Source organism: Dermacentor andersoni, chromosome 1 (assembly GCF_023375885.2).
Source record: "Dermacentor andersoni chromosome 1, qqDerAnde1_hic_scaffold, whole genome shotgun sequence".
NCBI classification, from domain to species: Eukaryota; Metazoa; Arthropoda; class Arachnida; order Ixodida; family Ixodidae; genus Dermacentor; species Dermacentor andersoni.
In genome coordinates this window covers 30,624,231-30,651,255 of record NC_092814.1, presented here as the reverse complement: position 1 = coordinate 30,651,255, position 27,025 = coordinate 30,624,231, and the positions used below count along the sequence as shown (strand labels likewise).

Here is a 27,025-nt window from a genome sequence, read left to right as displayed (position 1 = left end):
ATATATTTTATGGCTTGAACTAGCTTGAACCATATGCATTTAATAGCCTAAACAAGGACTCAAAAAAACCTTAAAATAAATGTAGTAAGTATTTTATCTTAAAGCAAATTAGCTTTTGTGATACTTAAGAAGTGAAATGTAACACTTTCTTAAAAGTATATTTATTATTATAAAGTATATGCAACTTGCAGCTAGCGCCATCACCCACATTGTTCAGACATCATAACGTCACGCGGGCCAGGCTCGAGAGCGCGACCAGGCGGGACCGCGAGCGAAAAGATTGGCTGCGGCAGTGGTATTCGGAAACGTTCGTGGTTCCCTGGAAAACATTAAATGCTTTCGACGCTGGTGATCATCTCATGAAAATGAACTTATTCCGCGCTATTTCGTTTGACAACGACCAGGAGGATCTGCTTTTAGGCCCCAATTTACAAGTAAGGAACAACCAAGCGCCCTGTGGTGTCTGTCGCGTGCAGCGGTGTTCCAACATACTTTAATGATTATTTAAGCAATGTACTTTAAAAAATAGTAAATAATTTTGACTTCAGGGATAGAAGTGTAACAAGGTGCCCGTTTCATGACCTTCTTCAACGGGAAAACATAATATTGCGCCGTTTACGAGGTAGCCTGACGATGCACCTGCGGTCTTGTGTGGAACGGCCTTCAGATTTTAGTTTTATTTTTGTCGGGCTGGATCGTGTTCTGTGTTCCACTGGGATTTTGACGTAGTAGTAAAGTGACCTATTTAAAATGATTACGCTATGTTAATTACATAGCGTAATCGTCGTGCGTAGCCTTCGCTGCGAATACCATATTCGAACGCCGTTGACGCACCCGCGATGCGTCATTCCCGCGCCAAACAAGCACTTCACGGTCCACGGAAGCGAAAGTGGTGTCTTCTACGGCGAGGCAGTTAGCGTAAAAGCGTGCAGCTGTGTCCGTTAACAAGGTGGGCGACAAGTCTGCTCTGCCAGTTCTGATATGTTTATTCGCGTATTATTTCGCCTGCTAGATATTTGGCGACCATGTGGAACTCAGTGACCGGATCAGGAAGACACTCTACTATGGAAAACTGCCGACGACGGACCGACCTTCCTTGGCGCTGACAGGTGAAGAGACGCACACTTCGTGTTGCACGTTAGCTTACCTGTTTCTACGCTCGCCATGGCCCACCCGTGCCTAAAACCTCTACTTACAGGAATCTTACTTGTGCCCTGTGATGCGCACCGCTTCGCAGCGATCACTTTCTTCATTGTTGCTTAAGTAACAAGGTTATTGCCATTTCTATATTGCATGCATAACACGCCTGTGATGTCTTGCCGAAACTTCGCTCCCTGGAGCGCTGCAACCGCACACTGCATTTTAGTGTTGCGCGTAGTTTCCAACTAAGAAACAACGGACGCAATGGACTTAGCGTGTGGAAAAGTGTATACAACGCTGTACGCAGAACCGAAACCTTGCTTGAGTTCTTTCGTACGCTTGGCCCATATTGTCCGCAAATTCTAAAACTCACTGCTGTGACCTCTTCACGTCGTTAATTACGTGTATTTAACCCCCCCCCCCCCCCCCTCATTTTTCGATTGAGGCCAGAGCATTTCATCTTTTCTTAGTATGACTACTATGTGTCATTCGTTGATGAGCAAGGCAGTTCTAGTAACGAAGCAGCAGGTTTGTGAAGTAACATTACTTTTGCATGTTTCAGGAATCTCTGTTGAGATGTTTTCAAAGGTCCTGCCAAATGATGGGCTTAAAGTTCTCGACATGCACTATGCAGCATCGGTGTCAAGGTATGTTGCCATAGCTTCTCAACTATTCTAGTACTAATGAGGCCACAAATGATGTCATCACTTATACTTGAGCCCCCTTTATTAAACACCAGTGACATTGCAGCTGCAAGTAGCTTATTATTTACATTATTAAATTGGTAACAGCATGGACTTGGATGTGAAGGATGGGCAGACATGCGCACTTGTGTGTTCATATTTATGCACCCAACTTGTGTAACTCGATATGTTAGATTTTTTTTTTTTTTTTTTGTACAAACACCCTATATGTGTGAATAAATTTCCAAGGATGGAAATGCTATGCTATCTTCCACCAAACGATCGAGCTGCACAAGCCTGCGCCAGAATACAAATTTCGTAAGAAGTTGACAAATTTAGCATGATGTGTGTGTTCAGTAGTAACCACACAGCCATAATCGTGTGTTTTCTAGTGTTTAGCCCTGGAAAGCAAGCCTAAGCAATACATTTCAGCGTTGGCTTCTTTGGAGTGTGGGTGTCTTCAGTGGCGCATTGTAACTTGGCCGCATGGAAATGAAAATTGTTTTGTGCTATACAATGCATTACAAATGTTTTGTATAAGCCTTGTGCATTAGGAGAACTATGCGGGCCAACTAAGGATGATTTGAACTGGTGCTCTTTTTATGGGACAGTAGGCAAGCAAACCTGTGCTCTCAGCTGAATGAAAACTCACGGTCTGTTCAATGTGTAGCTCATCAGTTTCGTTATACATTTTAGTGCTCGTTTGTGCATGCTATCGGTAAATCTGCGTTGATGAATGGTCAAATTAATGTTCCAAACCCATTTCACACATTCACCATGTCCAGTTACCGGGCTAATACGTAGTGCAGCACGCCAACGAACCACCTGCTTGCTTTCGTGAAACTTCTTGGCCACAAATACCCAATGGCAGCCATAATTGTCACTCAAGCTTTTACTCTGGCTACATTATTTCCCACACCAGCGCACCTCAGCCTCAGCGGCCTAATGGTGGTTGTCAAAGTTCAGTAAAAACATGAAATCGCATTCACGGCAACGATGTTCCTAACGCAATTTGTTCAAATCGAGTTGGAAAATTTTAATACACCATCGTTTGACATCCAAAATATTGGTCGCCATTTTACGTTGGCTTTATGGAACCTGTAGCAGAGCCGCGAATAAGACCAAATAATTGAGCTTGTGCAAACTATTGGTCAGCGAGGCAGACTAGAAAGCCCAGTGAACATTTTTATCCCTTTATTATTTTCAAAAATAAAGGCTTTTTTTACTTGGAAAGCACTGTGAAATACTTGCAAACATGGAATGATGAAGTAATCAACTTCACTTTTTTTCTGCGGTATGCTGCTATCCCACTTGAATGTCACCAAGAATTAAAAATAATAACAGAGGCCACTGCGAACAGCGTTCACAGTATATGTTGATGCTAGGGATTGTTGATGGCTGTCACTGTGAGTATTTCTTCATATGCACAAATATGGTTAGCTAACTTGGTAAACTTACCTGATTGATCAATTGCCAATGAAAAAGTTGTGGAGAACATTGAGCAATGACCAATAACAGCATTTAACCTCACAAAGCCCAACATATCATTTTTGATACGCTGAATTTGATGACTAAAATATCTGATTTATGTGCTGGAAACATAATGTAGAGCCCATACTAGCGTTTTTTTTATATGCTAGAGCATGTTTTCAGTTGTAGATAGTTCACCAAAATATTAACTAAATGACTACCATTCTATTTAGTTTTTAATTAATTATCATTTCACTGTTTTCTCCATACCATTGTACTCTCCATGACAAGAAATAATAGTGAACAAGCTATCTTAATTTTCTTGAAATGGTGTTTGGGCTTTGTAGGGTTAAAGCAATCCAGAATTCGTACGGACCTTTTTTCTAACAAAAAAGAGAGCTCGCAGAACTCAAAAAAAAAAAAAAAAAAAGAAGATGCTGTGAACGAGACAACGCTTTGGCGTGACAAAGATTGCATCAATCTTTACGAAGACCTCTTCAAATACGGGCACTGTGAACAGGCGGCTGCCCTTTGACGCGCAAGAAGATTTTGGCAGGCATATTCGGTCCTTATCTAACGCGAAGTAGTGCAATCTCGTAACGGTTTACTTTCTGAACCGCCTTAGTTATCTCGGTACTGTGTTGATGGTGGACACATGCTGTCCGATTTTTATGTTTTGTAGTGGAATTGTGCACATGCTGTCTACTGCTGGAAGTAGGCAAGGTAATCGTGGCTGCTGCAGTAAGTGTTTAAAGAACAATAGCATGACACAAATTTGAAATGCTGTGCAAGCAGACTGTGTCATGTGCTATCAGTTAATGGTTGCTCCATAGTGCACTCTTCAACTGCAGTGTCACAGCGGTGGAAACTGTGGGCAACCACGTTCTCCCTATGTGTGTGGAGAGGAAATCTGCAATTGAAGAGTATCTACAGTGCGTTGTGTTCATTGCTCTAGGAGGGCCTGTATTACTCCATGCTCCATGATGCTGGCTATGGTTTACCTGGACCAACTGCGACACAAGAACCCACAGTACATGACTTCTGTTTCATCTTGTGACTTGTTCCTGGTATCTATGGTGAGTCAAGTTTTTAGAAGGTCGCTGTCTTCTCATGTGCTGTTCTATGTGTGGAATTGTCATTTACTTTGAAAATCTCTATAACACAGATTTCACAGTTACTCCTCCATGAAACTAGTTGGGCTTGTGTTACAATAGAATGTGGAAATAATAAAATTTTCTTAATTATTAAATATACTTTGTCATCTAGTATATAGAACAGATACGATGAGGGTTCTACTTGCACCTAACATTGGTGTATTCTGGTGGCAGCCTCATTGTGTGCACAATAAAGCTGCTATGCATGTGAAGGCTGGGATATTGTGGCAATTTGACAGAGCACAACAATTGCAGTACAGGTTATGCTTACAAATTGTGATGCCATTCCCTTTTCTTTTTTTTAAGAAATTACTTGGCTGGTATAACTTTAAACACCTTTGCAGTGTGTCCCGACACCTGCCTACATTGCACATATGATACGCTCTTTGTCTGCCGCAGTTGCGACCACAAAATAGCAGAGAGCAGAAGAAATGCATCAAAAAGTTCATCGGGTTTATCCCTATACTTCTGGGGGCTGCTTTGAATTAAATTACAGGCACCTGTGCCACTATTTAGCAATGACTGGAGCTGTGATCATAAAATGTGCAGTATTAAAATTTGCCACGACATGCATCGCTGTTCCAGTAAATATGATTCTTCACAGTGGAGAAAGACAGTACGAAAAACTATTAACTGCAATAGTGGTGCATTTGATTATATAATTTCAGTCGTTATTTAACGAAACTGGTGCTATGCACAAAGTTTATTGCACAATTACGTGCCCAATTAGGGAAGTACTTAGTTATGCAGTATAAAACTTTTGATTATTAATATATGGTCAATTATTGGTTAACTTATGATGACTGTCACTGCTACAAAGCTTGGTTGGCAAAAATGATAACTTTATCTCGACTCGTATTTTTAATATTCAGAAACCATCATGACAGAAACACACAATGTACAAAGTGGTATGAACTTGCCATATTTTCAGGTGCACCTCCATTCATGACTCAACCGCACATAGTTTATTTGCTCCTTTCTTCATGTATTTTGTCCTTTTGCCAGGTTGAATTCAAGCATCGGCATGATTGCTTGAACTGTATGTTTGTATGAATGTACTTGTATGTTCCCACCCTGCTAAGATCTTGTAAAAGATCGCAGTATCTATAAATAAATAAATATACTGTTCTGAAACTAATGCTGATTAATCATGTACTCTTCTAACAACTGACGATCGCTTCTAGTTTGGTACACCGCTCTTGTTTTTGACATACTATATAGCACTGCACAGTTCCATATTTTATCAGTAGAGGCCTACTGGCGCTCTACAGTCATTCCAGTTGGAAAGTGTGGGGATTCTAGAAGGCACCGTACTGTGCAGTAGTCATCTTTCTGATCATTGTGGCTATTAAAGTTACGAGCTAACATTAAATGGCTGCGTCTTAAGTTGCCATTATTTGCTAGCCTTCAGTAACTCTGGCAGTAGGTGTATCTTAAGGCACAGGATATTGTCACGTGGTAGTGACGGTGAAGAAAGCAGCAATACGGTGGAATACAAAACTAGCTTTTATTGGGCGAACCTGTGCCCACAAAAACAGGCTACACTTATAGCACAACGATAGCGGCGAACACAGTCGGCGATCGTCGGAAATCTGATCAGCGAGTCAAGCGCGTCGGCTTTTATAGAGCAGTCGTCGAATGTTCCAGACTAATCGTTCGGACCTGCGTGCCTTCCACAAAGTTCTACACCATTCGCGTCAGGTGATGAAATCAGATAACATATGGTTCGGCGACAACAGACAGTGGATAGAAGCATCGATAACTTTCCAGAAACTTCGGATACATGCGGGCGCGTCCCACGCTGTGCGATTACATTTGTTAGGCGGCGAAACGTGGTTGCCCGATAAAGATAAGTACATGTGTCAATATCTCAACTGATGTATTGAAAATACAAATACCGATACCTGTACTGACAACTGTATCATGATACAGATACAAGATACCCAAATAGTATCTTAATCTTTGATACTGCCCAGCCCTGACAGATAGCATGGAGCATAGAGCGCAATTTAAACGGCTTCTCTGGATTACCTAAAGGTGAGGTGGGACATAGTACTTTTTCCACAAACTGCAATGTCCAGGTAGCTCATCAAGAATATTCACTAATTATTTTAATTAGTCACTTTAGGGCAAATGTTGCAATTGCAAAGTTTAAGCTGAGCAATAGTGAAGTCATGCTTGCTTAGCAGAAATTCTAAAGCAAACACCACTTTCGAGATATCAGTCTTTAACCCTTTATTGACGAGTGTTGCCTGCAGGCAACATACCAGAAAAAAAAAACATTTTTCTTGTCAAGTTTCAGTATTGAGTACGAAATTTCTGGCTAAATGTCTTCGGCCAACACTGAATGACAGGTACCAAGCGTCATTTGTTGGTTTAGAGCAGGAAGGCTGGATGAGGAAGAAGTGTGGCACACGACTCACTGTGTGCTTCGCGGGCATATTAATAGAGTTTATTGATGAAAATCAATTGTTGAGTCCTTGTAAAGTTGGATTTAGATCTGGCTATTCAATATGGCATGTGCATGGTAGACCTTGAAAGTCGCATTAACATCACCAGACAAAAAAAAAATATGCGGCTTTAGTTCCTTAGATATATGTAAAGCATTGAACATACAATTTTAACAAATCCGTTACAGGGCCATTGCTTTCCCGGCTATATTGTAGTATGGGTGCATGAATTTTTAAAAGACAGGGAATTCTATTGTTTTCGAAGCGGCTATTCTTCTAGTAAACACAAGCAAACGAGAGGTGTGCCTCAGGGATCGGTACTATCACCTGTATTATTTAATATTTTACTGAGCAAAATCCCGTTCACCCAGGTGTCAGTACCTACGTTTATGCTGATGACATTGCCTTTTTTTGGTATGGCTAGTGACATATACTCTCGTTACGAAATTTTGCAGTCGTATCTCAGGGCTGGCTGGCTGGCTGGATATAGCTTACACTTAAACCTGAATTCTAATAAGTGTGCTATCCTTGTTTTTCCCATTAAAGACCCAGTATACATATCACTTAACTATCATATAGAAGATATCCCACAAGTAGAGTCACTCAAGTACCTTGGAGTTATTTACAATGGAAACCTTAACTGGCGGCCGCATATCGAATATATTGCGACAAAAGGAGCTCGTACAATGGGTCTTTTGCGCAGGTTGAGTAATCGAAGAACAGGTATGCGAAAAAAATCCCTCTTGATGGTATATAAAATGTATGTTCGTCCGGTTTTAGAATTTGTATGTGTTTTATATTCAGGTGTTCCATCATACACGCTTCGGCCGCTAGTTGTTAGAACGAGAGGCGCTACGTCTGTGCTTAGGCCTTCCAAAATACGTTGCAAATGCCATATTATACCTGGAAGCAAGAATCCCTCCCATTTTATGGCGATTTCCCCCTCTGACCGTTCAGACTTTCTTAACCCTTTGAGGGTCGAATTATTTTGAAAAGAACTTTCCCAGGTGGTCAAATTACTTTATTGCGGATCTTGAATGTACAAGATGTATAAAGTCGGGATTAAAGAGTAAAAAAAAATATTAGGAACAGTATTTTGGTGTCGGCATCACTCAGAACTGCAAAATGTTCAATAGTATTTCAGAGTGTGGTACTCCTTGAAACACTGGTCTCCGCACAGTGCCTTATCGCAGTCTGCACACCTAAAATGCATGTGTGTTCTTCTCTTGAAGCGACGAGTTGTGTTGGCGCACACATGACATCTTCTCTGCGTGCGTGCGGCTGGCTGCCTTGGGCAGATGTCTGCGGCACCCTCTCGCGTAAGCGCATTGCCGCAGAGAGCGAGAATACCTCGTGAGCGGCGGTAATAAACAAGCTAAGAGCAGCGCCAATCAAGATAGAAATCAACTTCCACCGCCTCTGCAAGAGAGTGCCGACAAAAAGAAAAATGACGTTTCGCGCGCCTCCGTTGCGATCACGCGGTGAAACCGAAACCGCAAAAGGGGTGTTGCCGCAGTCTGCACGCCGCGCTGAAGCTAGAAATCAGTTCCGTTTATCTCCCCAAGAAGGTAGCACACATTTCAAATGCTTCTTATAAGTCCTAAGAGGGGGCAGCACCTCCCAGTGAGCACGCATCATCATTATGGCGCAAAATTTCAAACGGAGGGTCAAAACCGTACCCGTACGGCAAAGACCTTGCAGGACAGAACACCGCTGCTGACATGTACGGCAAAAACCTTCAAAGGGTTAAGACTATATGAATCACCATTAAACCATCCTCAAATAATTTTCCTCTCCGATCCAGAATTATTTTTTCCTGTTCATTGGCCCAGGTTTCATACACCACAGATTATATTTGTGCAAACTTTACTTGAACCACTAAATGTGCAAATTCACTATGTGCTTCCTAATAATACGCATTCAAATTACCAGGAGATCAGGTTCGATGACATTTTCCCAAACCACGTGAAACTACTCACAGCATCTTAAACGTCATGTTGCTAGACCACCTAAGCACCCTAGAAACAAACATTATCATTGCAACAGATGCCTCACAGAGTGAGGAAAAAGCTGGCATTGGAATATTTTGTCCTGCACTTGACTAGTCTTTTTCTTTCAGATTGCCTGATTTTGCTCCTATTTTTCTGGCCGAGTTTTTTGCAGTAATTCTAGCTTTACGTAAATTAGGCCTAATGATTACAACAGCTGCTATTCTTACAGACTCCCTTTCTTTATGCTCTTCCCTTACCACTACTAACGATTCACCCATGCTAAAACTCTTCAACTTGCTAGTTCCTGCCCATGTGCAATGTGTTCATTTGATTTGGGTACCTGGTCATAAAAGTTGTTGTTTTTAATGAAACTGCCGATTCAGTAGCAAGGACATTACTTTCCGGCCCTGTTCTTCCTATTCTACCAGCGACAGCACAGATCACGGTGGCTAGATTTCGGATGCGGTCAATTAGAATAGCCTTATCAAACTCAGATCTGACTGCTTCTCAGATTGTAAGCACCTGGCATTTCCCTGGCGTAGCGAATCCTGTAACACAAAGATGCTTGAGGTCTCTCTTACCAAATTACGTTGCCGCATTCCCTCCCTGAACTTCTACTTACACAGGTTGGGTTTGGTTCCCTCCCCCCTCTGTTCATATTGTCATGAGGAGACGATACATCACTTTCTTCTATCTTGTCGCCGCTTTACTGCGGCAAGAAAAAGATTGTTAGAAATACCTTTTCGAAGAATTGGCCTACACTTGACAGAACCTGCTATTCTTTCGGGGCATCCACTTTTGGATTCAGCCACCAGGATGCTTGCTTTGCTGTCCAAACATTTCTGACAGAATCTAAACGAATGCCCTGCTAAGTTCAATTTTTTTGTACTTTTAAATTAATTATTACTAATTCCATATGACTTTTCTGATTTTATTTTAACAGGTAATTCTACGCTATTCAATGCCAATTCCATAGATATTCGGAAATTTATGCTCCATATTAATTTGGAATAATCCACCAATTTCTTGGCCAATCCCCCATTGTGGGTAGGAACCACACACGTGATAGGCAACAACAACAGAGCAAAGTCAGAGGAGACAGGCCGATGCAAGATATCCAGCTGCAGTGGTGTCACACGTGTGATGTAAAAACAAATGAAAGTTACCTCTATGGTTCACGTGTGATGAGAGCTGTCTGTACAAATTGAAAACGAAGCCTTAGGTGACTTGGGGTGAAGTCCACTTCCAGTTTCCTGTCTGGGGTTTTCCCTTATTGCTGAAAAAATTCCCACAAAATATTTTTGCTTTTTGATGATTATGCTTATCTTGATGTGTTTTGCACATTTAGATGAAAAAGAAACATTTTTTCGGAGTATTTATACGTCTCATCCTTAAAGGGTTAAAAAATACATTTGCGTTTCAGTTAAAGGGACATTGAAATGATTTTCGACGCGCCTAATACTGGGTCTATACTTAGAGAGCATCTCTCTCAGAATTTTTTCACATTCATTCCATTTTATTTCAGCATTACGTTGCATTACAGTATGTACAAAAATGCTGGGGGCACTGACTAAAAGCCAGAAGCTTGACGGGGTCTGTACCCTATAGTGGCACTTTCACAGGGGCAACAGCAAATGTTCGTATGCGACAAGCTTACAATGCCAAAACTATACGTTTGAAAAATAAAACTAAAAGTGTTGAAATTAACATTAAAACGGAAATACTTTACTTTTATGCACGACATCAAAATTTATGAAAACTTGGAGAAACTTTTCAGCACAAAATCAAAACTTAACAGCAGCAGCATTACAGAAAACAATGCTGGTTGTTTAAAAGAGTAGGCAGTGTATATGCGATCATTTGTTGGCCATAGTTAGTACGGGTCTGTGGTGTAAACCAAAAAGTGATTTCGCACATGCCATAAACATGCATTCTTTCAGTCAAATGAGCAAGTTCTTTCAAGCACAGATTGTGTGTTTTAATGCCTTGTTTGTAGCGTGTCACTAGTAAAGAATCGTACAAGTCGACAACAGGTATTACGTTTAGATTTTTACAGATGGGCCCTGTGTGTGCATTATACGGAGCATTGACAATCAAACAGACAGCCTTTTTCTGTAATCTAGAAAGCCTCAGAATGTTGGAAATTGTGGTGGTTCCCCAGACAAGGTAGCAATAGCACAGTTTTGAAAGGAAAAGTGAATTATACAACGACAGTTTTACTTTGTCAGGCAAAGGAAAACGTGTGCGCAATAATATACCAACTGAGCGAGAAAGGCTGGAACAAACAGAATCAAACTGCGAATCCCAGGACATGTTTTCATTAAAGAGTACGCCAAGACATTTCACAGCAGGAACCACGTTAATTTTTGATGTACCAAGAGAAAGCGCTAAATCAGTTGAGTTTCTTGTTTTTAGCTCTAAATAAAATCGCTTTTGTTTTTTGGTTATTACATTTATGGTTAGCGAATTGTTCACGCTCCAGGTGTGCAGTTTCCAGAGTATGTTATTTGCTTCATATTGAATTTCCAATAAATCTGATAATAATAAAAAAATACGCTAGTATCGTCAGCATAAACTATAAATTGGGTATTTTCATCTATTCTTACTACGTCATTAATATATACATTAAATAGTAGAGGCCCTAGGATGCTTCCCTGCGGTACTCCGCTGTTAGGGATCGAAAGCTTGATTTATAGTTATTAAGTTGTACCTGCTGCTGGCGATCACTCAAGTAAGCTTTGCATGAGTGTGTAAAATGCCCCACGGAATCCGTAATGCTCTAGCTTTTTTAAAAGTGTAGCATGATTAATCCAATCAAAGGGTTTCGAATATTATGTTATATTCTTATTATTATATATGTTATATTATGTTATATATTATATAATATATTATTATTATATTATTATTATAAGAATATTATGTCAATAAGCTGTGTTAAGTTATGTGACTTCCGTTCAGAAAAGGTTTTAGAATTTAAAGGGATGCTAAAGAGAAACACTAGATCAGTTTAAACTGATCAAGTATTTTTTTTTAAGCTCTATTCTCATTATTTTTGTGAGATTACTAGAAGAGAAAATGAAGGTCAAAGTTTTCATTTTTTCAAATTTCGCGCCAAAACCCTAGCTCTGGTATGTCAGTATGACGTCACGAATTTCAAAATAAATTTTTGTATATGGGCCAGCGTTGGCTCAGTAAACATTATTGAAACTTGCTGAATTCAATGTTAGGCTCCATTATAGGACGTTAGTAGTCCATTTTTACCGATGGACAATTAACTGGGTTGGCCTAGGAGATGCAGTTAAAATCCACGTCACGGCAAGCTGATGCAGGAATTTCAAGGCAGCGTTGCCGCCAGTCTGTATTTCTTGCACCTTTTCTGAATTGCCAAGCCTCTTTTTGTGGTAATAGTGGTATTGTTGATAATGTAGAAGGGTAATTTACTAATAAAGGTGAAATCATTTTTCTCTTTAGTTTCCTTTCAGTGGGAAAGTTAGTTTGTTTCCTCTCGTAAGGTCTAGTTAATTGGGGCATTTGAGATGGTTGACATGTCAATACAGAAAACAGGCATCACACACACATGCACGGACACACACATGCACCTTACCTTCACTGCACACTTTGAACGTCACTGCACATGGGGTAGTGCCCTTCATCACGTGGCAGCGAGTGTTCTTGGTCATCAAGTGACATCTGTTCACGTGTGCGTGCGACACCGTGTGAATTAATTTAATTAGTAAATGAATGTTTGCTGCAATTTATATGACCGCCATAACTAAAAACCTTAATTTGTGTAGTTTTCTAATATTTTGCTTGCACTATCGATACTTGGCCTCTTGGGCAAAATTGCAACATTCTTTCTTTCTTGCTTGGAATGCTGCCCAGCATAATTGATGCCAAACATTCGTCAAAATGCAATGTGTTCCATCTATGTCACAATTTTGACAGAATATTTAGTTTTTTGTTATTAAAGCAGTTTTATCAGCTATTTATACCCGCCTACAAAGCACACTATGTAAGCTTATTTATTATGAAAAAATTATTTGCTGCATTTTGTCTTTCATTAAATAAAAATTTAGTAGACTAACTGTCATGAAAAACTAGTAGCTTTTCTTGCGTTTTGTTGGGCTAGGACCTCCTTAAACACACATTAAAAGATGTTGTGCAATTACTCCTATAGTGTGACTCTGTTTATTAAATAGATAATGAAGTATCTAACAGCCACCTGCCATGTAGGACTTCTAACCTGAGGGAGATTTATTTTTGAAACTGTAGCTCGTGGCTTCAAAATTCCTGTACGACGATGGTGAAGAGGATGAGGTCTTCAACAATGAATGGGCTGCATCAGCAAACATGGAGCTGAAGGACCTGAACCTTTTGGAGAGGGAGTTTCTGGATGCTCTGGTAGGTTCCAGTGACTTCTTTACAGGTCCACCAGGGCCGTTGCTAATTCTTGGAATTGTGTGATGTCTCGCTCACGTGCTCTTCTAGAACACCTTTAAATCTTGTATAGGTTTAATGCACATTTTACGCTGATATTGATAGAAGACATGAGGCGACAGTTGAGGTTCGAAACACAGGGAACAGTAGAACAAATGAGCAAAAGTAGAATAAAAAAGAGTTGAATATTGATATGCACACTTGCCATAAATGCACTACATAAAATTAGGGCTAGCATCCAACCAAAGCATACTGGTGCCAGAATGGCATTTCAAAGCACATTGCCACAATCATTGTTTGCCATGATGGGAACCATGTGGGAATGCTTTGTACTTTCTTTACTGCATTTTCACCAAGCATGACACCATGTTGACTGGCTGCCCACGGGACTCCATTGTAGTAATGGCAGTTGCAGCAAGCAGTGCTTTCATTTTAATTGAGCATGAGGTGTGCAATGTGACAAACATTTACAGAGGTTGTCGGCAGGTCAGTTTTAAGGCTGTGACCCATGTGAGTGTCAAACTTGCTGACTACGTCGTGATCAATGGTTACTTGTGGGATGGCCCACTGGCAAGAAAATATTTGGGGCAGAAAAAAGCATGTCTATTTGCATGAATACAGAAATGTATACTGCTGGTGTACTGCACAGTTAGTCACCAGGATCTGAATATTCAACAGCGGTTTCGTGCAAATTCCCCTGCCGGATGGTATGCACTTATCATTAGCTCGAAATGAACTGCAAAAATTACTGTTTCTGCACAGATTTAATGGAAATGCAAACAAGAGTACAGTGAAACCTCGTAGTTGGCTGGAACTTGGAAAAAGTGTGTACTAATCGGTAGTACTGCTTAAGCGAAATAACATGAGATTGCCCACTTACCTGTCAAAAATAGAACTCGGAAACAGTGCAATAAAAAGACAGAAACATGCAGTATTTATTCACTCTGCACGCTAAAAGTGGGTTATTTTCATTCGATGCCGCAGTCCAGCTGCGAGCCAGCTTTTTAGCCAGCCCCCCTCTTCTCGGCAAACACTCGCATGGCAGGTTCCTAGTTGGGTTTGCATATTCTCCGTGCACGGTAGTGCTGCAGAAGTTGTGGGGCGCCTTTTTCATTACAGGGTGCTGTTCTCGTCGCGATGATTGCATCCATGAGACTGACATAACGTGCAGCTTCTGCAACTGTTGGGCCTAAATCGCCTGTGCTGTCGCTTTCCGTGTCGTCCTCATAACTGTCATTAATTAAGCGACCCTTTGGCGGTCGCAGAAACACTGCCGAGCAACTTTTTCGCATTCCAAATGTCACACACTGTAGTCAACAGTAGAACCTTGTCACAAGCTAGCGCCGTCTTCTTCGTGCCACGTTCGATAGCACAAACGATGTCTAATTTTTCTTCTATGCTGAGCACTGGGTGTTTTTTATCCGAGCTTCGGCATGATGCGAGTCCTAGCTTACACGAAGCCACAACGCTCTGGCACGGCACTGAAATGATGTTGATATGGCTTCATGCGCAAACGCACAGGACACTTGGAGGCCCTTGTTCTGGTCTCTGAGACTTGTTGTTCTGCTGGGCCGCCCAATGGAGACAATGCACCGCCGTGATAGCGCGACGAAAAGTGGCAACATTATATGTTAACCAATACGTACGCAATTAGCTGGTGCGGTTTATGCGGATACAAAATGCATTATGTTCAATGGCCGTTGAGTCGGTGATTTGACTTTATACAACTTTTAAAACGAAACTACTGTTTAAGCGGGTACGGTTTAAGGAGGTTCTACTGTGACTTATTTTTTTACTAAATGAAGGCATGTTGCTTGTAATTTGTTTATAGTTTTCTTGATCAGTTTATTAACTTAACATTCAGATAAAAATAGGTGAGCGGCACATGTCTGAGGAATGAAATATTGTGCATGGTGTATTATGATAGAACCATCCTTTTAGGTAAAAATTGCAACAGCTTTAGCGACGTTTCATAAATAATTTTGCAAATTAGTTTCCTTGTGTTGGTGTGTTCATAAGCCAATCAGCTGTGAACTACACATTTTGGTCTATTGAGCTGCACCGTGCTGCCACTGCAGCAGTGATGTAGACTGCTACAGGTACAGCAATTCAGATTCACTGTTGTCCACACTTTGTAAGGAAATAATAGTGAAACATTTAGTTATCACTTGGTTCTCATGTTTATACAGTATCCCTGTATGCACGAAAATTTAATACAGTTCTTTAGCTGTGTCGCATGGGCACTCTTCTGGCTGTAATGTAAGTGGCCTTTTAAATTCTCTCAGTAACTTGAAAAAGTTTTATCTCTGCTACATGGAAAACTGTGTGGCTGTTAAAACATTTCAGTAACCTGAAATCTCATCAAGTGCTTTTGATACCGCTGTTGCAAGCAGTAGCTATGTATCTGCAAACTAAGTATCCAAAAAGTTCATTTGAATTCTGTGAGGATATTAATGTTGCAAGGAAGTAATTTATTATTTTTAGCTAAGTTATTGTCAAGTTTGTCTTTCTTTATGGAATTTTGATTTTGTTTGAATGTTCTAGCAGCATTGAGGTTGCTGTCTGCAGTGTTTCTGTAGTGGATCGGGAGCAACACTTGTAGTTTAAAGCACACTAGCGTAAACACTGTTTTTAAGGGTGCCTATGCCTGTCACTCGAAGGCCTTCGAGATTTTGATTGAGTACTGGACAACTCTGTCGACTCAGTAGGCTATTAACTTGGGTCATTGAAACTGTCCATGTACAGTGCTTGTTTTGTGGTTGAGTCATACAGTCGGTTCAAAGGCCTGTGAAATGCCTGTATGACAATTGTATTAACACTGTCCCCCTCCCCCAAACTTGTTTTTTGGCATGTTTTGTCAAGTGATTATTTATATTTATTTGTTTGACTTCCAGGACTGGAATCTGTATGTGAAACCCAAAGCATTTGCACGTGTTCTGGACAACATGGAAACAAGGTGAGGAAAAGAAGTTTAACATCTTAATTTTAAGAGTCTGGAGGTATCTGGCAGCACACACTACTGCAAAATGTAAATTCTGGCTCGGCATTGCCAGCAGCGGTACACTGGTCTTTCTTTTTTGCAATAGAATGTACCATTAACTTAAATTGAAATGCAAACTAGAAATAACTGACCAGAGCACCTTTGGCATAATTACATGAAAGTGTGATGTGTAATCATTCTGTAGCTGGTATCTCAAGCATGGAGTGGTCCCCAGTGTACATTTTGCAATCTTCAGCCACCTGGAAACGGAACAATGCATTGGAGTAGTCTTGGTATTGTTCAAGTTTGATTTCATGCTGATCGCTTATCCTCAGAAAAACCTGGTTGTCTGTATTGAGAATGAAATTTTTTTCAGGATTGCATACTTGGAGTCCACAAAGAGAGGTTGGACCACTTACACGGATGTGTGTGTGCTGAGCAAGAGTGCTGTGCTCAAGCGTTGTTGGCTACTAATCTATGACGGTGTGATCAAGGTGGGTTCATCACTCATTAAAAAAAAATCACAAGAATTCCATGGACATTTGAAACATTTCGTCATCATGCGGCTGTGTATAGTTTAGCATGTCTGCATTTGCATACGTACTCCCTTTCATACTTGGCATGCAATACGGTGGAAGTAGTAGCGGAATTATAAAAATCTATCATTGTGCATGCCATTAAGTGATGTAGGGAACGTTTTCCCCATCTGGTAGTTAAATGTAAGCCAAAATGCCTCCAGAGTGCTTTCAGCTCCAATTTTAGGAGAAGGGTAAGGGCTGATACACAACGGCAATCAAGCAGCGAGCAACTGACCCAAAACAGTAGTTCTTTGATGAAAGCGAGCATCTGCGGCCCTATACAGTCAAACCTCGATTTAACGAAATTCGTGATGTAATGAACTATTTTTATTTCCCGATCTCGGTTCCATTGATAACAGTGTGTGTGTTTTTTAACAATTTAATAAGGTAATATTGCGACAGGGTTTCGATTCAAGGAAGTTTTTGGCCATTTCAAGCATTTACTTGGAGCCTGTATGGCTGGTAAATCTAGCAGAAAACTATAAAAATGTCATCCGAGAAACAAGTTATTTGCAAGCGTCCTTCCACATGAAAAGTTCTAGCGGCAAAAATGCCGTCGAAGCGTGCGCCCACCATCGCGCATGCAAGAAACAGCGCTGCGCCATTTGTTAAAGGGACACTAAAGGTTACTATGAAGTCAAGTTAAAGTGGTAAAGCAATGCTCTAGAACGTCTAAGGCGTCAATGTAATCGCGAACAGAGCTTTAGTAACCGAGAAATTGAGGTAAATGCATGACACGATTTGAGATCCCCCAGCGACATTCCGGTACTAGCCCGATGACGAATGCACTCCTCATCATAATTTATGTCACTAGTACTCGACCACTCGTATTAAAAATATCATTTCATTAGGTTATAAGACTGAAGAAAATGCTACTTGTCTACTTCTGTTCGATTCTAAGAAAAAACATTTTGACGTTACCCTTCAGTAGTATGAGTGGTAGAAAGGTTTCGTTTTCGCTCGACTCTGCGCTGCACGCGCTTTGGAGTTTCAGTTGTTTCGTTATCGCGTCGTGCTGCGCTGGTTCTGCTGGCTCGCGAAACTTGCAATTGGAACAAGCAGCGAGAATGCCACGTCGATGTAATGTCACGGGATGCGCGAACGGTTCGCGGAACTTGGTTAAGGGCAGTTGCAACGACGAATCCAACGTTACTTATCACTGTGGGCCAACGAGTGAACCTCTCCGTTCGAAGTGGTTAAGTGCCATACCTCTGCCGCAGTGCGTTGGCAAAGAGCCAAAAAAATCGCATAGTATGCTCGTTCCACTTTCGTCCAGAGGATTACGAGTTCAACGCCGACTTACTGAAGTGGTGTGGAGTGCCTTTCAAAGCAATGCTTTCCCATAGCGCTGTTCTGTCGGTCTTGCCTGCATTCTCCGAAGCGCACGAATAACTGCAGGTTGAAGTGGCATTTGGTTTTCACGAAGGAAAAGCTACAAATGTGCAGATATGTACAGCCATGACATACAGTTGCCTTCATAGTAGCACGCAACGATGCCGGCAGCGCAAGCCCTCAGCAGCAGGTCACGTTCTTAAATTGCTGAAGTCGAGCCCAGCATCGCGAAGAAAAGCCGTAGCGCCGTAGGCGGGTGCCATTTTATCACCGACGGCGCAACGTTACTATGAGACCATGACCTCACCACTTCTCGATTGGAGGGCGGGCAATTTGAACTTCGCTAGAGGTACGTGGATGCTTCAGAACGCATTCTCTCTTAAAATAAGTCTCTTCTTCGCATGAAACAAGCGTTTCGAGGTTTCTGGGATGGTATTTCAACAGTCCACGTTGACTTAATATTAACCTTTAGCGTCCCTTTAAGTAACAACTTGCGGAGGCAGCAGGGTGCACGGCAGTGGGGTGCATGGCAGCAAGGTGCACGGCAGCTCGGCGTGCTCAGAGACACGAGAGCTGACGATTCCTTCAGCACGAGCGGGGTGGGGAAGGGGCGAGCGTGCAATAGAGGGGGTAGGGGGGTAGGGGATGCACGCCTATGCGCTCTCTCTCCCTAGCGCACACGTCTCCTTTCCTCTACCCTTGTGGTAGCTGCACATGACTGTCCATATGCTGGCAGCATTCCGTATCTTGGAGCTAATCTTTTGCAAGTGCAAAGGCAGAGCCAAGACGGTGCCTTCATGCGCAGTTTGTTCCTGCGCGTCTAGTGTTGGCAGTCGCGTAATATCAACTTTCCGAGGCAGAGGTGTAAAGCATTCACTCACATTGTGACGGCGGGTGTTCTTGATCATTGAGTGATCTTTTCCTGAACGCGCTCTGCCCATGTGACACCGATAAAACTATGAACCTTACTTCGTGTAGTTGTCTCTTTGCTATTGCCATTAATGCTACACCTTTCTGGTGAAACAGCATCATTTCTGTTTGTCTGTCTTCTCTGAACGAATATTCTTATCTTTTTGCCCTCTTGTTTTTAATTTTAGGGCACCATCTGATGATGGCTGCAGGCCCTAAGCGCAGTCAGCCATGGCGTCCAAGATTTACGGTGCTGTGCGATGCAAAACGCTAATCTCCGGTGCCATGGGAGCCATGCTGATGCATTGCTCTCAGCGCGATCTGCACTGCGTGTGCTGGCGTTCATAACCACACTATTATGGCCTGACCATCTTGCGATTTGTTTATGAATGATTACTCACAAGATGCTATCTATCAGGAATGTTCTGTGAATTTATGAAATTATCTTTACTGCTGAAACTTGGAAACTGAATTAACGAAATGTGCAATTTAATGAAGTTTTGTGCTTCACGTACAGCTTCGTTATACCGAGGTTTGACTGTATGTGACCAGTCGCTTTGCGACAAACTTGGTTGTACGACTTCTGCAAGTCACCAGTGTAAATGAGCCCTATGACTAAGTCTACATGCCCACTTGTGGCCTTGAGCAGCTCGGGGTTTCTCCCCACACTCAGTGCATTGCTTGTATCACTGGTGTTACTGTGGACAGCTTGGTGTTCATGACGCATGCAGCAATTTATGACAAGTTTATGCAACACCTATCCCCCATTCACGTAACAGCTATTCCACCATATCTGCCACAGTCGCCCGGTGGCTATGCGCTGCTGAGCCCCACTATAGTGTGCCTCATAATCATATCGTGGTTTTGGCATGTAAAACCCCAGAATCAATTTTTTGTAAACAGTTCATTCTGGGTATACATAGAATTTTTGTCTGTATCAAACAGTCTGAACATTCTCTTAGAAATCTCATGCAAAGTACTGCGCTGTACTAAGCGCATATCGTACTCCCGTTTACCGCCACATTTGATACATTGAATGCTGTGGTGCGCCACTGCAAGTGCACTTATCTCAGTGGGGCCTCAATCACTTCTCGCACCATCGGAATTATTCGTTGCCGTTGAAACGGCACTGTTCTGGCAGATGCCGTCAAAGAAGACATTGAACATGAAGGGCAGTGCATGCCATGGAGGAAAAATGAGGAAGGTGCATGTCTCAGTTTTGCTTGCTGAAAATATGGTTGGCTCGTGCAAACTGCAGCCATTTGCTATTGCCAAGGGCAGATCACCGCGTTGCTTCAAAAATGCTAAAGACCTCCCAGTCCGATATGTGCTCCACGAAAAAGGGTGAATGTCACACTATCTTTTCACTAAATGACTCCACACACGGAATGCCAAAATGGAGATGTTTGCACTGCTGAGTTTGTCCTTTGAAGTGGGAAACAGCTCGGCAAGACACGGAATGACAGGAAGTACACAACACAGGCAATGTCTAACAATGTTGTCTTTATCGTAATATGGCAATACATAAAGTGAGCACAGCCTCCACCTCACATGTGCACACCCATTGTCACTGATAAAAAATATTAAGATTAAAAATCGCAAAAAAAGGTGACCCATCGCAAATTTTTTCAAATGTGGTATCCCCCTCAGAAGGGAATCTAGGGGGCACCTTCCGAGAATCTGGTTTCTTCTTTAGCTATTGAAGGTATGCTAACACATGCAGCGCCACCTTTCTGACTTGTGTAAGCTTCAGGTATACTTTTCGTTATGTATTCTGATAACCTTTCATGCGTGAAAGTCAGGTGTGCTACTACACTCACTACAGTGTAGCGCCAAGTTGCTTCCTTGCTTTTGCCGAAGGTTGTTAGAGTGTTTATTGAGTCGAACGTTGAGGCAGCGCCACTGATGTGCGTGTTGCCGCGGCAGGGTAGAATTTCGTGCAAGACACTGGCAGTGCACTTCACTTGTGGCTTCGTGTGCTTGATGGTGTACACATCCTTCCTCGATCCTTCGAAGTTCACATGGCTGCAAAGTTGGCTTAACTTGTTTAGGGCTGAAAACACTACTTCCCTACCCGCTGTGCAGCTTTCTTAATTTTGTGTATTTTTCTATGTTATTGTGAATAAGAACATGCAACAAGCACTTGGACATGCGCGAAGCGCACTGTGGTCTCGCATCTGTGTGACAAGGGTTTTTAGGGTTAGTGTTGCGATCAGTATATATCAAAAACCATTCTTCAGCGCGAGCGACTTGAGACAATCATGTGTGAAAAAATAACTAAACATTTATGTGTTCGAGATGGCCTTAGTGAAACAAGTAGGTTAAATCCTGCTTTCCGCAATCCCTGGAAATGGTTCAAGACGTGCGGAGTTTTCAGATAAGCTTCAGATAGGTGGATATTATATTTTTAATTATCGATATATCGAACTATTTCGCGATACCCTTCGAGTTTGATATAGTGTTAAACTTGTCACTCCTAACCGTCATGCTGTGACACTTGCTGCTAGTTTCAGTAGCCTAAATCGTTTTCCACATGCTGCCTCTATGAAGCTGCCATCGTGCAGATCAGTAATGGGGAAAGGGGACGATGGTCAGCATAGTCACTCGCATGGTATCTGACGTACAGGTCTCGGTGAATGTTTCAGCACAGCAAGCGTAGGCATTTACGATTTCTGTTTTCCGCTTCCATTGCAGCCATGGAGGAACAAAATAACATTGAGCGACTGAGGACAATAAAGGCCTGATGCTTTGCAGCAGATTTTAAAGCTGAAACTGTGACTAGAGGTTGCAAATTATGGGCCTTTTCGATTTACGGAGTTCTGGCAGCCAGCTAGTTCCGGACCTGATAGGAAGTCACATGGGCTGGTGTCCCAAGACAACCCAAAGCTGCCCGATGTTTGCAAAATCAAACGCCGAGACAGCTGGCCGCGAGATAAACGTAAACATGTTACCAGCATGGCAGCAGCTGGCAAGGCCAGCGCACAATCAGTGGTCAGGCCATTTATATGTTGTCATTTTGAAAATATATATTCGCACTCTGGGATACGATCATCCTCGCGAGATTTCATGCGACTCAGCACAGGACGTGCACAGGGCACTGCACTTTGCACAGCGCACAAACGGCCTCGGATGTGTCCGATGCAAGATGTGAATTGCACATAGTGATTGTATTCCTGAAAGCGATCGCTCGAGGATGCCTGCTCACAGCAATCACGTCACTCACAGGCGACATTGATGAGTTGCTGTTTTGTCATCTTTTGACAAGACAATAAAAAGCAGGATATCAGGTAGGTCTTGTATAAATAACATTTCATCCCAACCTGCTTGGGCTTCAATTTCAGAAAGTTTGTTGCGGGTGATGGTGCTTCTCTTCTGCCCCTGTGCTGAAGGAGCTGGGGATGCGGCTGGCGTATGAAAATGCACACTGCCTGTGACCAGCAAGACGTTTCAGACGAGAAACAGTATTGGTCGTGATCATGAGAATAATAAGCTAATGTACATGTAGCCATTATTCAACCAGAGCATTATTTTAACATCAATGGCCTCTTTAGAACACATTGGTTTCAAGCCGCCACCCAAACATACGACGAAAAAGATGGAGCAAACACTGGCTATAGCTGCAATGCCTTTGCTAACGAAAGAGGAAATATCACTGCATATATGCGAGAGGTGTGAAAAGGGATAAAACCAGAGAAAAATATGAACCGAAAAGCCACCGCAATGTGTGGGAATGAGCGTCCACAATGTGCGCATAACACGATGCACATAGCATGCACGCATGAAAGCACGGCAAGCTGTTCACAGCTGTGAGGAAGCCTTCACGGGTCACACACACACAAAAAGCTTCAAATGGTTCGCCGCCGCTCGTATCGCACCGTTTCACAAGGCGGAATGGCGCGTTAAAACCTTAGACAACACTAGATGTAAGGAAATCAGAAGGTGGACTGTAGCTCCATCTCACAAGGCGGAATGGCACGTTAGAACCTTAGATAACACTAGAAGTAAGGAAATAAGAAGGTGGACCGTAGCTATGCAGTTGGCTGAGCGAGGTAAAAGTCCTCAAGCGCCCATGTTGCAATTCAAGTCCCCACAAAGTTGGCAGCAGGCGCTCATTGCCTGTTTTTGTAGTCTGCTAGCTGGAGAACTTCCAGAGAGCAGTCGGACTACAATCATCCTGGCTGGTTCTGGCAGCCCGTGCATAGCCAGAACTGTCCAGCCTGAGTAAAACAAACGCACGTCGGAAGTGCGTCGCACGGTGGGCGGAGCAACTCGAGAAAAACGAAGCCGTTATGGCTGGCTCTGGCAGCCCGTGGGTAGCCAGAAGTGGAAAATCGAAGAATCCCAATGTGGAAAATTTGGTACCTGAATATAATACAATACAAAGATAATGCATGTCAAATTTTCAAAAAAAAAAAAAAACAACTCTTATTATATGCAGGTTTTTTTACGGCAAATTGATCCTGGCTAAATATGGAACATTTTGATATTTTTCATTTTTTGTCACGTTAGAAGTTCTAGCATGCATCAAGTAATGTATTGCATGCAGTAAGACCCCTATGCAACTGATAAGTTTTGTGTGAATAACTTTTATCAGCATTGGAAATTTGTGTGTGCTAAGGATTTGATCATTGGGATAGCCACAAAAACTGGGTGGGAAACTGCTGAAGCTGCCAGCAGCAGTGGTGAAGGATAGTTGCCAAACCAATTGGGGGGAAAAAAGGTAAAAGTGGAAGCTCAATTTAAAGTAATTACACCATGTGATACCTTTATATATTACTGTTGAAGAAGTGAGTAATGACATATTTCATACTTTTCTTTTTTTCATTTTTCTTCCACCTTTACTTTAAATGAAAATGCTAGGCCTCTAAACACTAGACAAATACAGGGAAGCCTAGGAGCACTCTAAATAATTTAATATAATACGTAGCTTTTCTACAGCCAGTTTTGGTTTTGTCTCTCCAGAAGGCGTCTTGTACCGTGACATCACGACACAGAAGGTGGTCATGTGAAAGCAGCACATTGTGGCATTTTGACACTCGCTCCGTCTCGCTCATTGTCTGCTATGCTGCTACATCAGGCCTCACACAGAGTAGCAGCCTAGGTGACCAGCGAGCTGGAGTGAGTGTTAAAATGTTGTGATGTCCTGCTCTCATGTAACCACCTAGCGTGTCGTGACGTCATGACAGACAGCTCCAGAGAAACAAAACCGAAATGGGCTGTAGAAAAGCTATTATACTAAATTATGCAGGGTGCTGTTAAGCTTGCCAGCATTTCTCCTGTGAATTTTTGGTTCTGGGCCTTCATTTATTGCAAAAAAATGGAGTTAAAAATATCATGTCAGGTGCAACTCCTGTAAGCATATGCATTTGACACTAAATCAAATCGCATATGTGGTCATAAATTTTGCTTCCAGTAGATGTGGCACGTGTTGGCAGTATGAAAATGTTTTTTCTTAAGTGGAGTATACAAGGGGTCAGAAAAGTGTTTCCTCTTTGCATTTGCAAAGTCGTGTTTTGTAGTAGCCAAACTATTGTGTTAGCATTTTGTGAAGGCAAGTTTATTGACCTTTGAAGCACTTGTAAAAAAATCAACTTTTGGAGTGAGTAGGCTGTGCACTAATATTGTACCAGTGGTGTTGCTTGCTGCCTCAGTCCCTGCCTCTTTCTTCTCGCACAGGTGATTGCCGTATCTGCCATTGCCTATGTTGCTGCAGCACTGACTCTCTTTGGTTCAGCAGTCCTTGTACACAAGGTTGCCCACACAAGCCAGCAGCTCTTGCAGTGCTCAAGTCTTGGCAACCAGCACATCAACCTCCTTCCCGCTCACTCCAATGCCAGCATTGTCGTGCCTTGTGTTGTGCCCCCTTTCCTGAGCTCCTGCACCGATCGAGACAGAGAAGACACTGTCGAATGTGTTCCGGACAAACCTCTCAGTGTATCGAAGAACAAGCCTTCTTGCCAGCATTCCAAATTGGCTTCCAACATGCCAACACGCCGAAGTATCTCGGCTCGACCACAAGCTTCTCGAGTTTGCACGGGAGCACCTCACCATCCACTGATGGCTAGTTGTGTGGAAGTGACATTCAGCCTCTGACGGCTGCCTCGTCATTGGTCGGCTCTATGGCTTTGTTTGGACATCCTAAGTATGGGAAGTGTGTGGCTGCAGATGAGGTGCACTTGTAAATGTAGAGCCCAGTGCTTGTTGCGCTGTACATAACCACTGGACTTGAATGGAGTGATGGTTAGGTGTGAAAAATTCCTATGTGGCCATCTTCTCTGCACCACTGGGAAGAAAGGGTTTGTCATTTTTTTTTCCACATCACTTTCGTTTAAACATTCAGCAGACAGTAAGAATTTCGGCAGCACCTATTGAAGATATTGCAATTTCTTGGAAAAACAAACTCAGAAGTGCTTGTAAAATGCTGCCATCTTGGTTTTTATTATTTTTTTTTCTTTGCTTAAATCTTTGTAACATCATTGTAGTGAGAGTCAAATCTGAACAAAACAGGCTGATTTAGCTGGTCCTTTCTTAACATAGCTCCCTTTATCTTCTGTTTGTTTTTTTGTTTTTTTTTTGAAGAAAAATGCACTGGATTTCAATAAGACAGTGCGGAATATTTCTATGCAAGACTTGCTGTTGGCCATTGTGGAAAAGTAAACTTGTATCCAGGGTATGATATATAGTTCTCATGCTGCTGTTTCCATTAATTCGACATTGAGATGTGAAGAATTGGCTTGAATTTTGCAAAAGTCATGTTACAAGATTGTTTGAAATAGCATCAAACTGCATGTTAGTAAAAGCTGCTGTAATGCATGGGTGATAAATGTGTGAGAGTGAGGTGGTTTCCAATGCGTTCTTTGAGTTTTGTAATAGGCAAAAAATAGACTGTAAAAATAGACTGTAGGGTGCTGAAATGTTTATTTTGGCTTGGGCTGTCAAAACCCAGCAAGCATGAAAAGAACTGAGAAGCTAGACATTTTCACAGCCTGGCTACAATAGGTGAAAGGGCGTTGTACATAGCATGCTTGTGTGCTGCTTGCTGGGAGTCCTAGAAGATTGCCCTGCCATGTGAGGCTACCATGTTGTACATCACCACTACTCTCGTGCTTCAAAGATTTCAGAAGAAACTTCGGTTCTTGTGCTCAATACAGCCATTTGGATGCTACATGTCAGCAAGGTGTCTCTTATTGAAATTAACCAAGGTTTTTACATTCCTTTATTAAATTAGGGACCTTTTCTTGCGTAATAATCTACAAGAACCTGCTGGTTAACCATGCTGAGCATGGTTAAAGAAAAAGTTTAATTGACCATTGTCATGTAGCATAAGTTGACTAATATTTATTCCATACTAAGAAGAAGAAAAAAAAAGTGCAGAATTGTTGTGAACCCTTGATGGCAGTACTTACAGACCACTCCTGCTCAGCTTGTACAAAACTTCATTTATTCAGTTTTCTATTTATTGAAAATAAATCTGTGCTGCTTGCCTCTGGTTTGTGTGAATAGTATAAAATCAGCAGTGAAGCAAGGGTCACCATCAAGTTTAAAGTATGGAATGGGGAAGGGCTGCAAAATAGTGAATTGTGACGCATGGTAATGCTATGTCTGCAATCGCTTTGCACAGTAGGGAAAATATTGTCTTGACTGCTGGAGCTGATCACGTTGCTTGCAGGGCACACCTGCAAGTTTGACGTTTTAAAAACTTTATTATGTTGAAGCATATCTTCATGCTGCAACTGTATGGTTTGATATGGTGCGATACTGTGAGGCAAAAGTGGTATGACATGACATAACTCTGGTCGTTCAGCAGATGTTGAACGAAACTGTGATTAAAGCACCGTGTATAGCACTGTGTTAGCACGTCGGCAGATCCAGGATCAGATGCAGCGTAGACCATTTATAAC

General features: G+C 42.1%; 1 protein-coding gene across 1 annotated transcript; it reads left to right on the top strand.

Annotated features, from left to right (window-relative positions):
* The first annotated feature begins 241 nt into the window (after positions 1 to 241).
* Positions 242 to 25,300, top strand: LOC126546130 (protein CNPPD1). The gene is made up of 8 exons (XM_050194236.2): positions 242 to 434; positions 1,013 to 1,109; positions 1,703 to 1,787; positions 4,249 to 4,369; positions 13,161 to 13,289; positions 16,220 to 16,281; positions 16,682 to 16,799; positions 24,801 to 25,300. The coding sequence occupies exons 1-8, from the start codon at positions 360 to 362 to the stop codon at positions 25,215 to 25,217; spliced, it is 1,104 nt and encodes a 367-aa protein (XP_050050193.1). The 5' UTR covers positions 242 to 359; the 3' UTR covers positions 25,218 to 25,300.
* The last annotated feature ends 1,725 nt before the right edge of the window (positions 25,301 to 27,025 follow it).

What these genes read in the sequence shown, in the direction of transcription:
- LOC126546130 (XM_050194236.2), top strand. Translation starts at nt 360, where the DNA reads ATGAAAATGAACTTATTCCGCGCTATTTCGTTTGACAACGACCAGGAG. An exon ending in ACTTGTTCCTGGTATCTATG is followed by an intron (nt 4,370 to 13,160) that starts GTGAGTCAAGTT and finishes TTGAAACTGTAG; the next exon opens with CTCGTGGCTTCAAAATTCCT. An exon ending in TCTATGACGGTGTGATCAAG is followed by an intron (nt 16,800 to 24,800) that starts GTGGGTTCATCA and finishes CTTCTCGCACAG; the next exon opens with GTGATTGCCGTATCTGCCAT.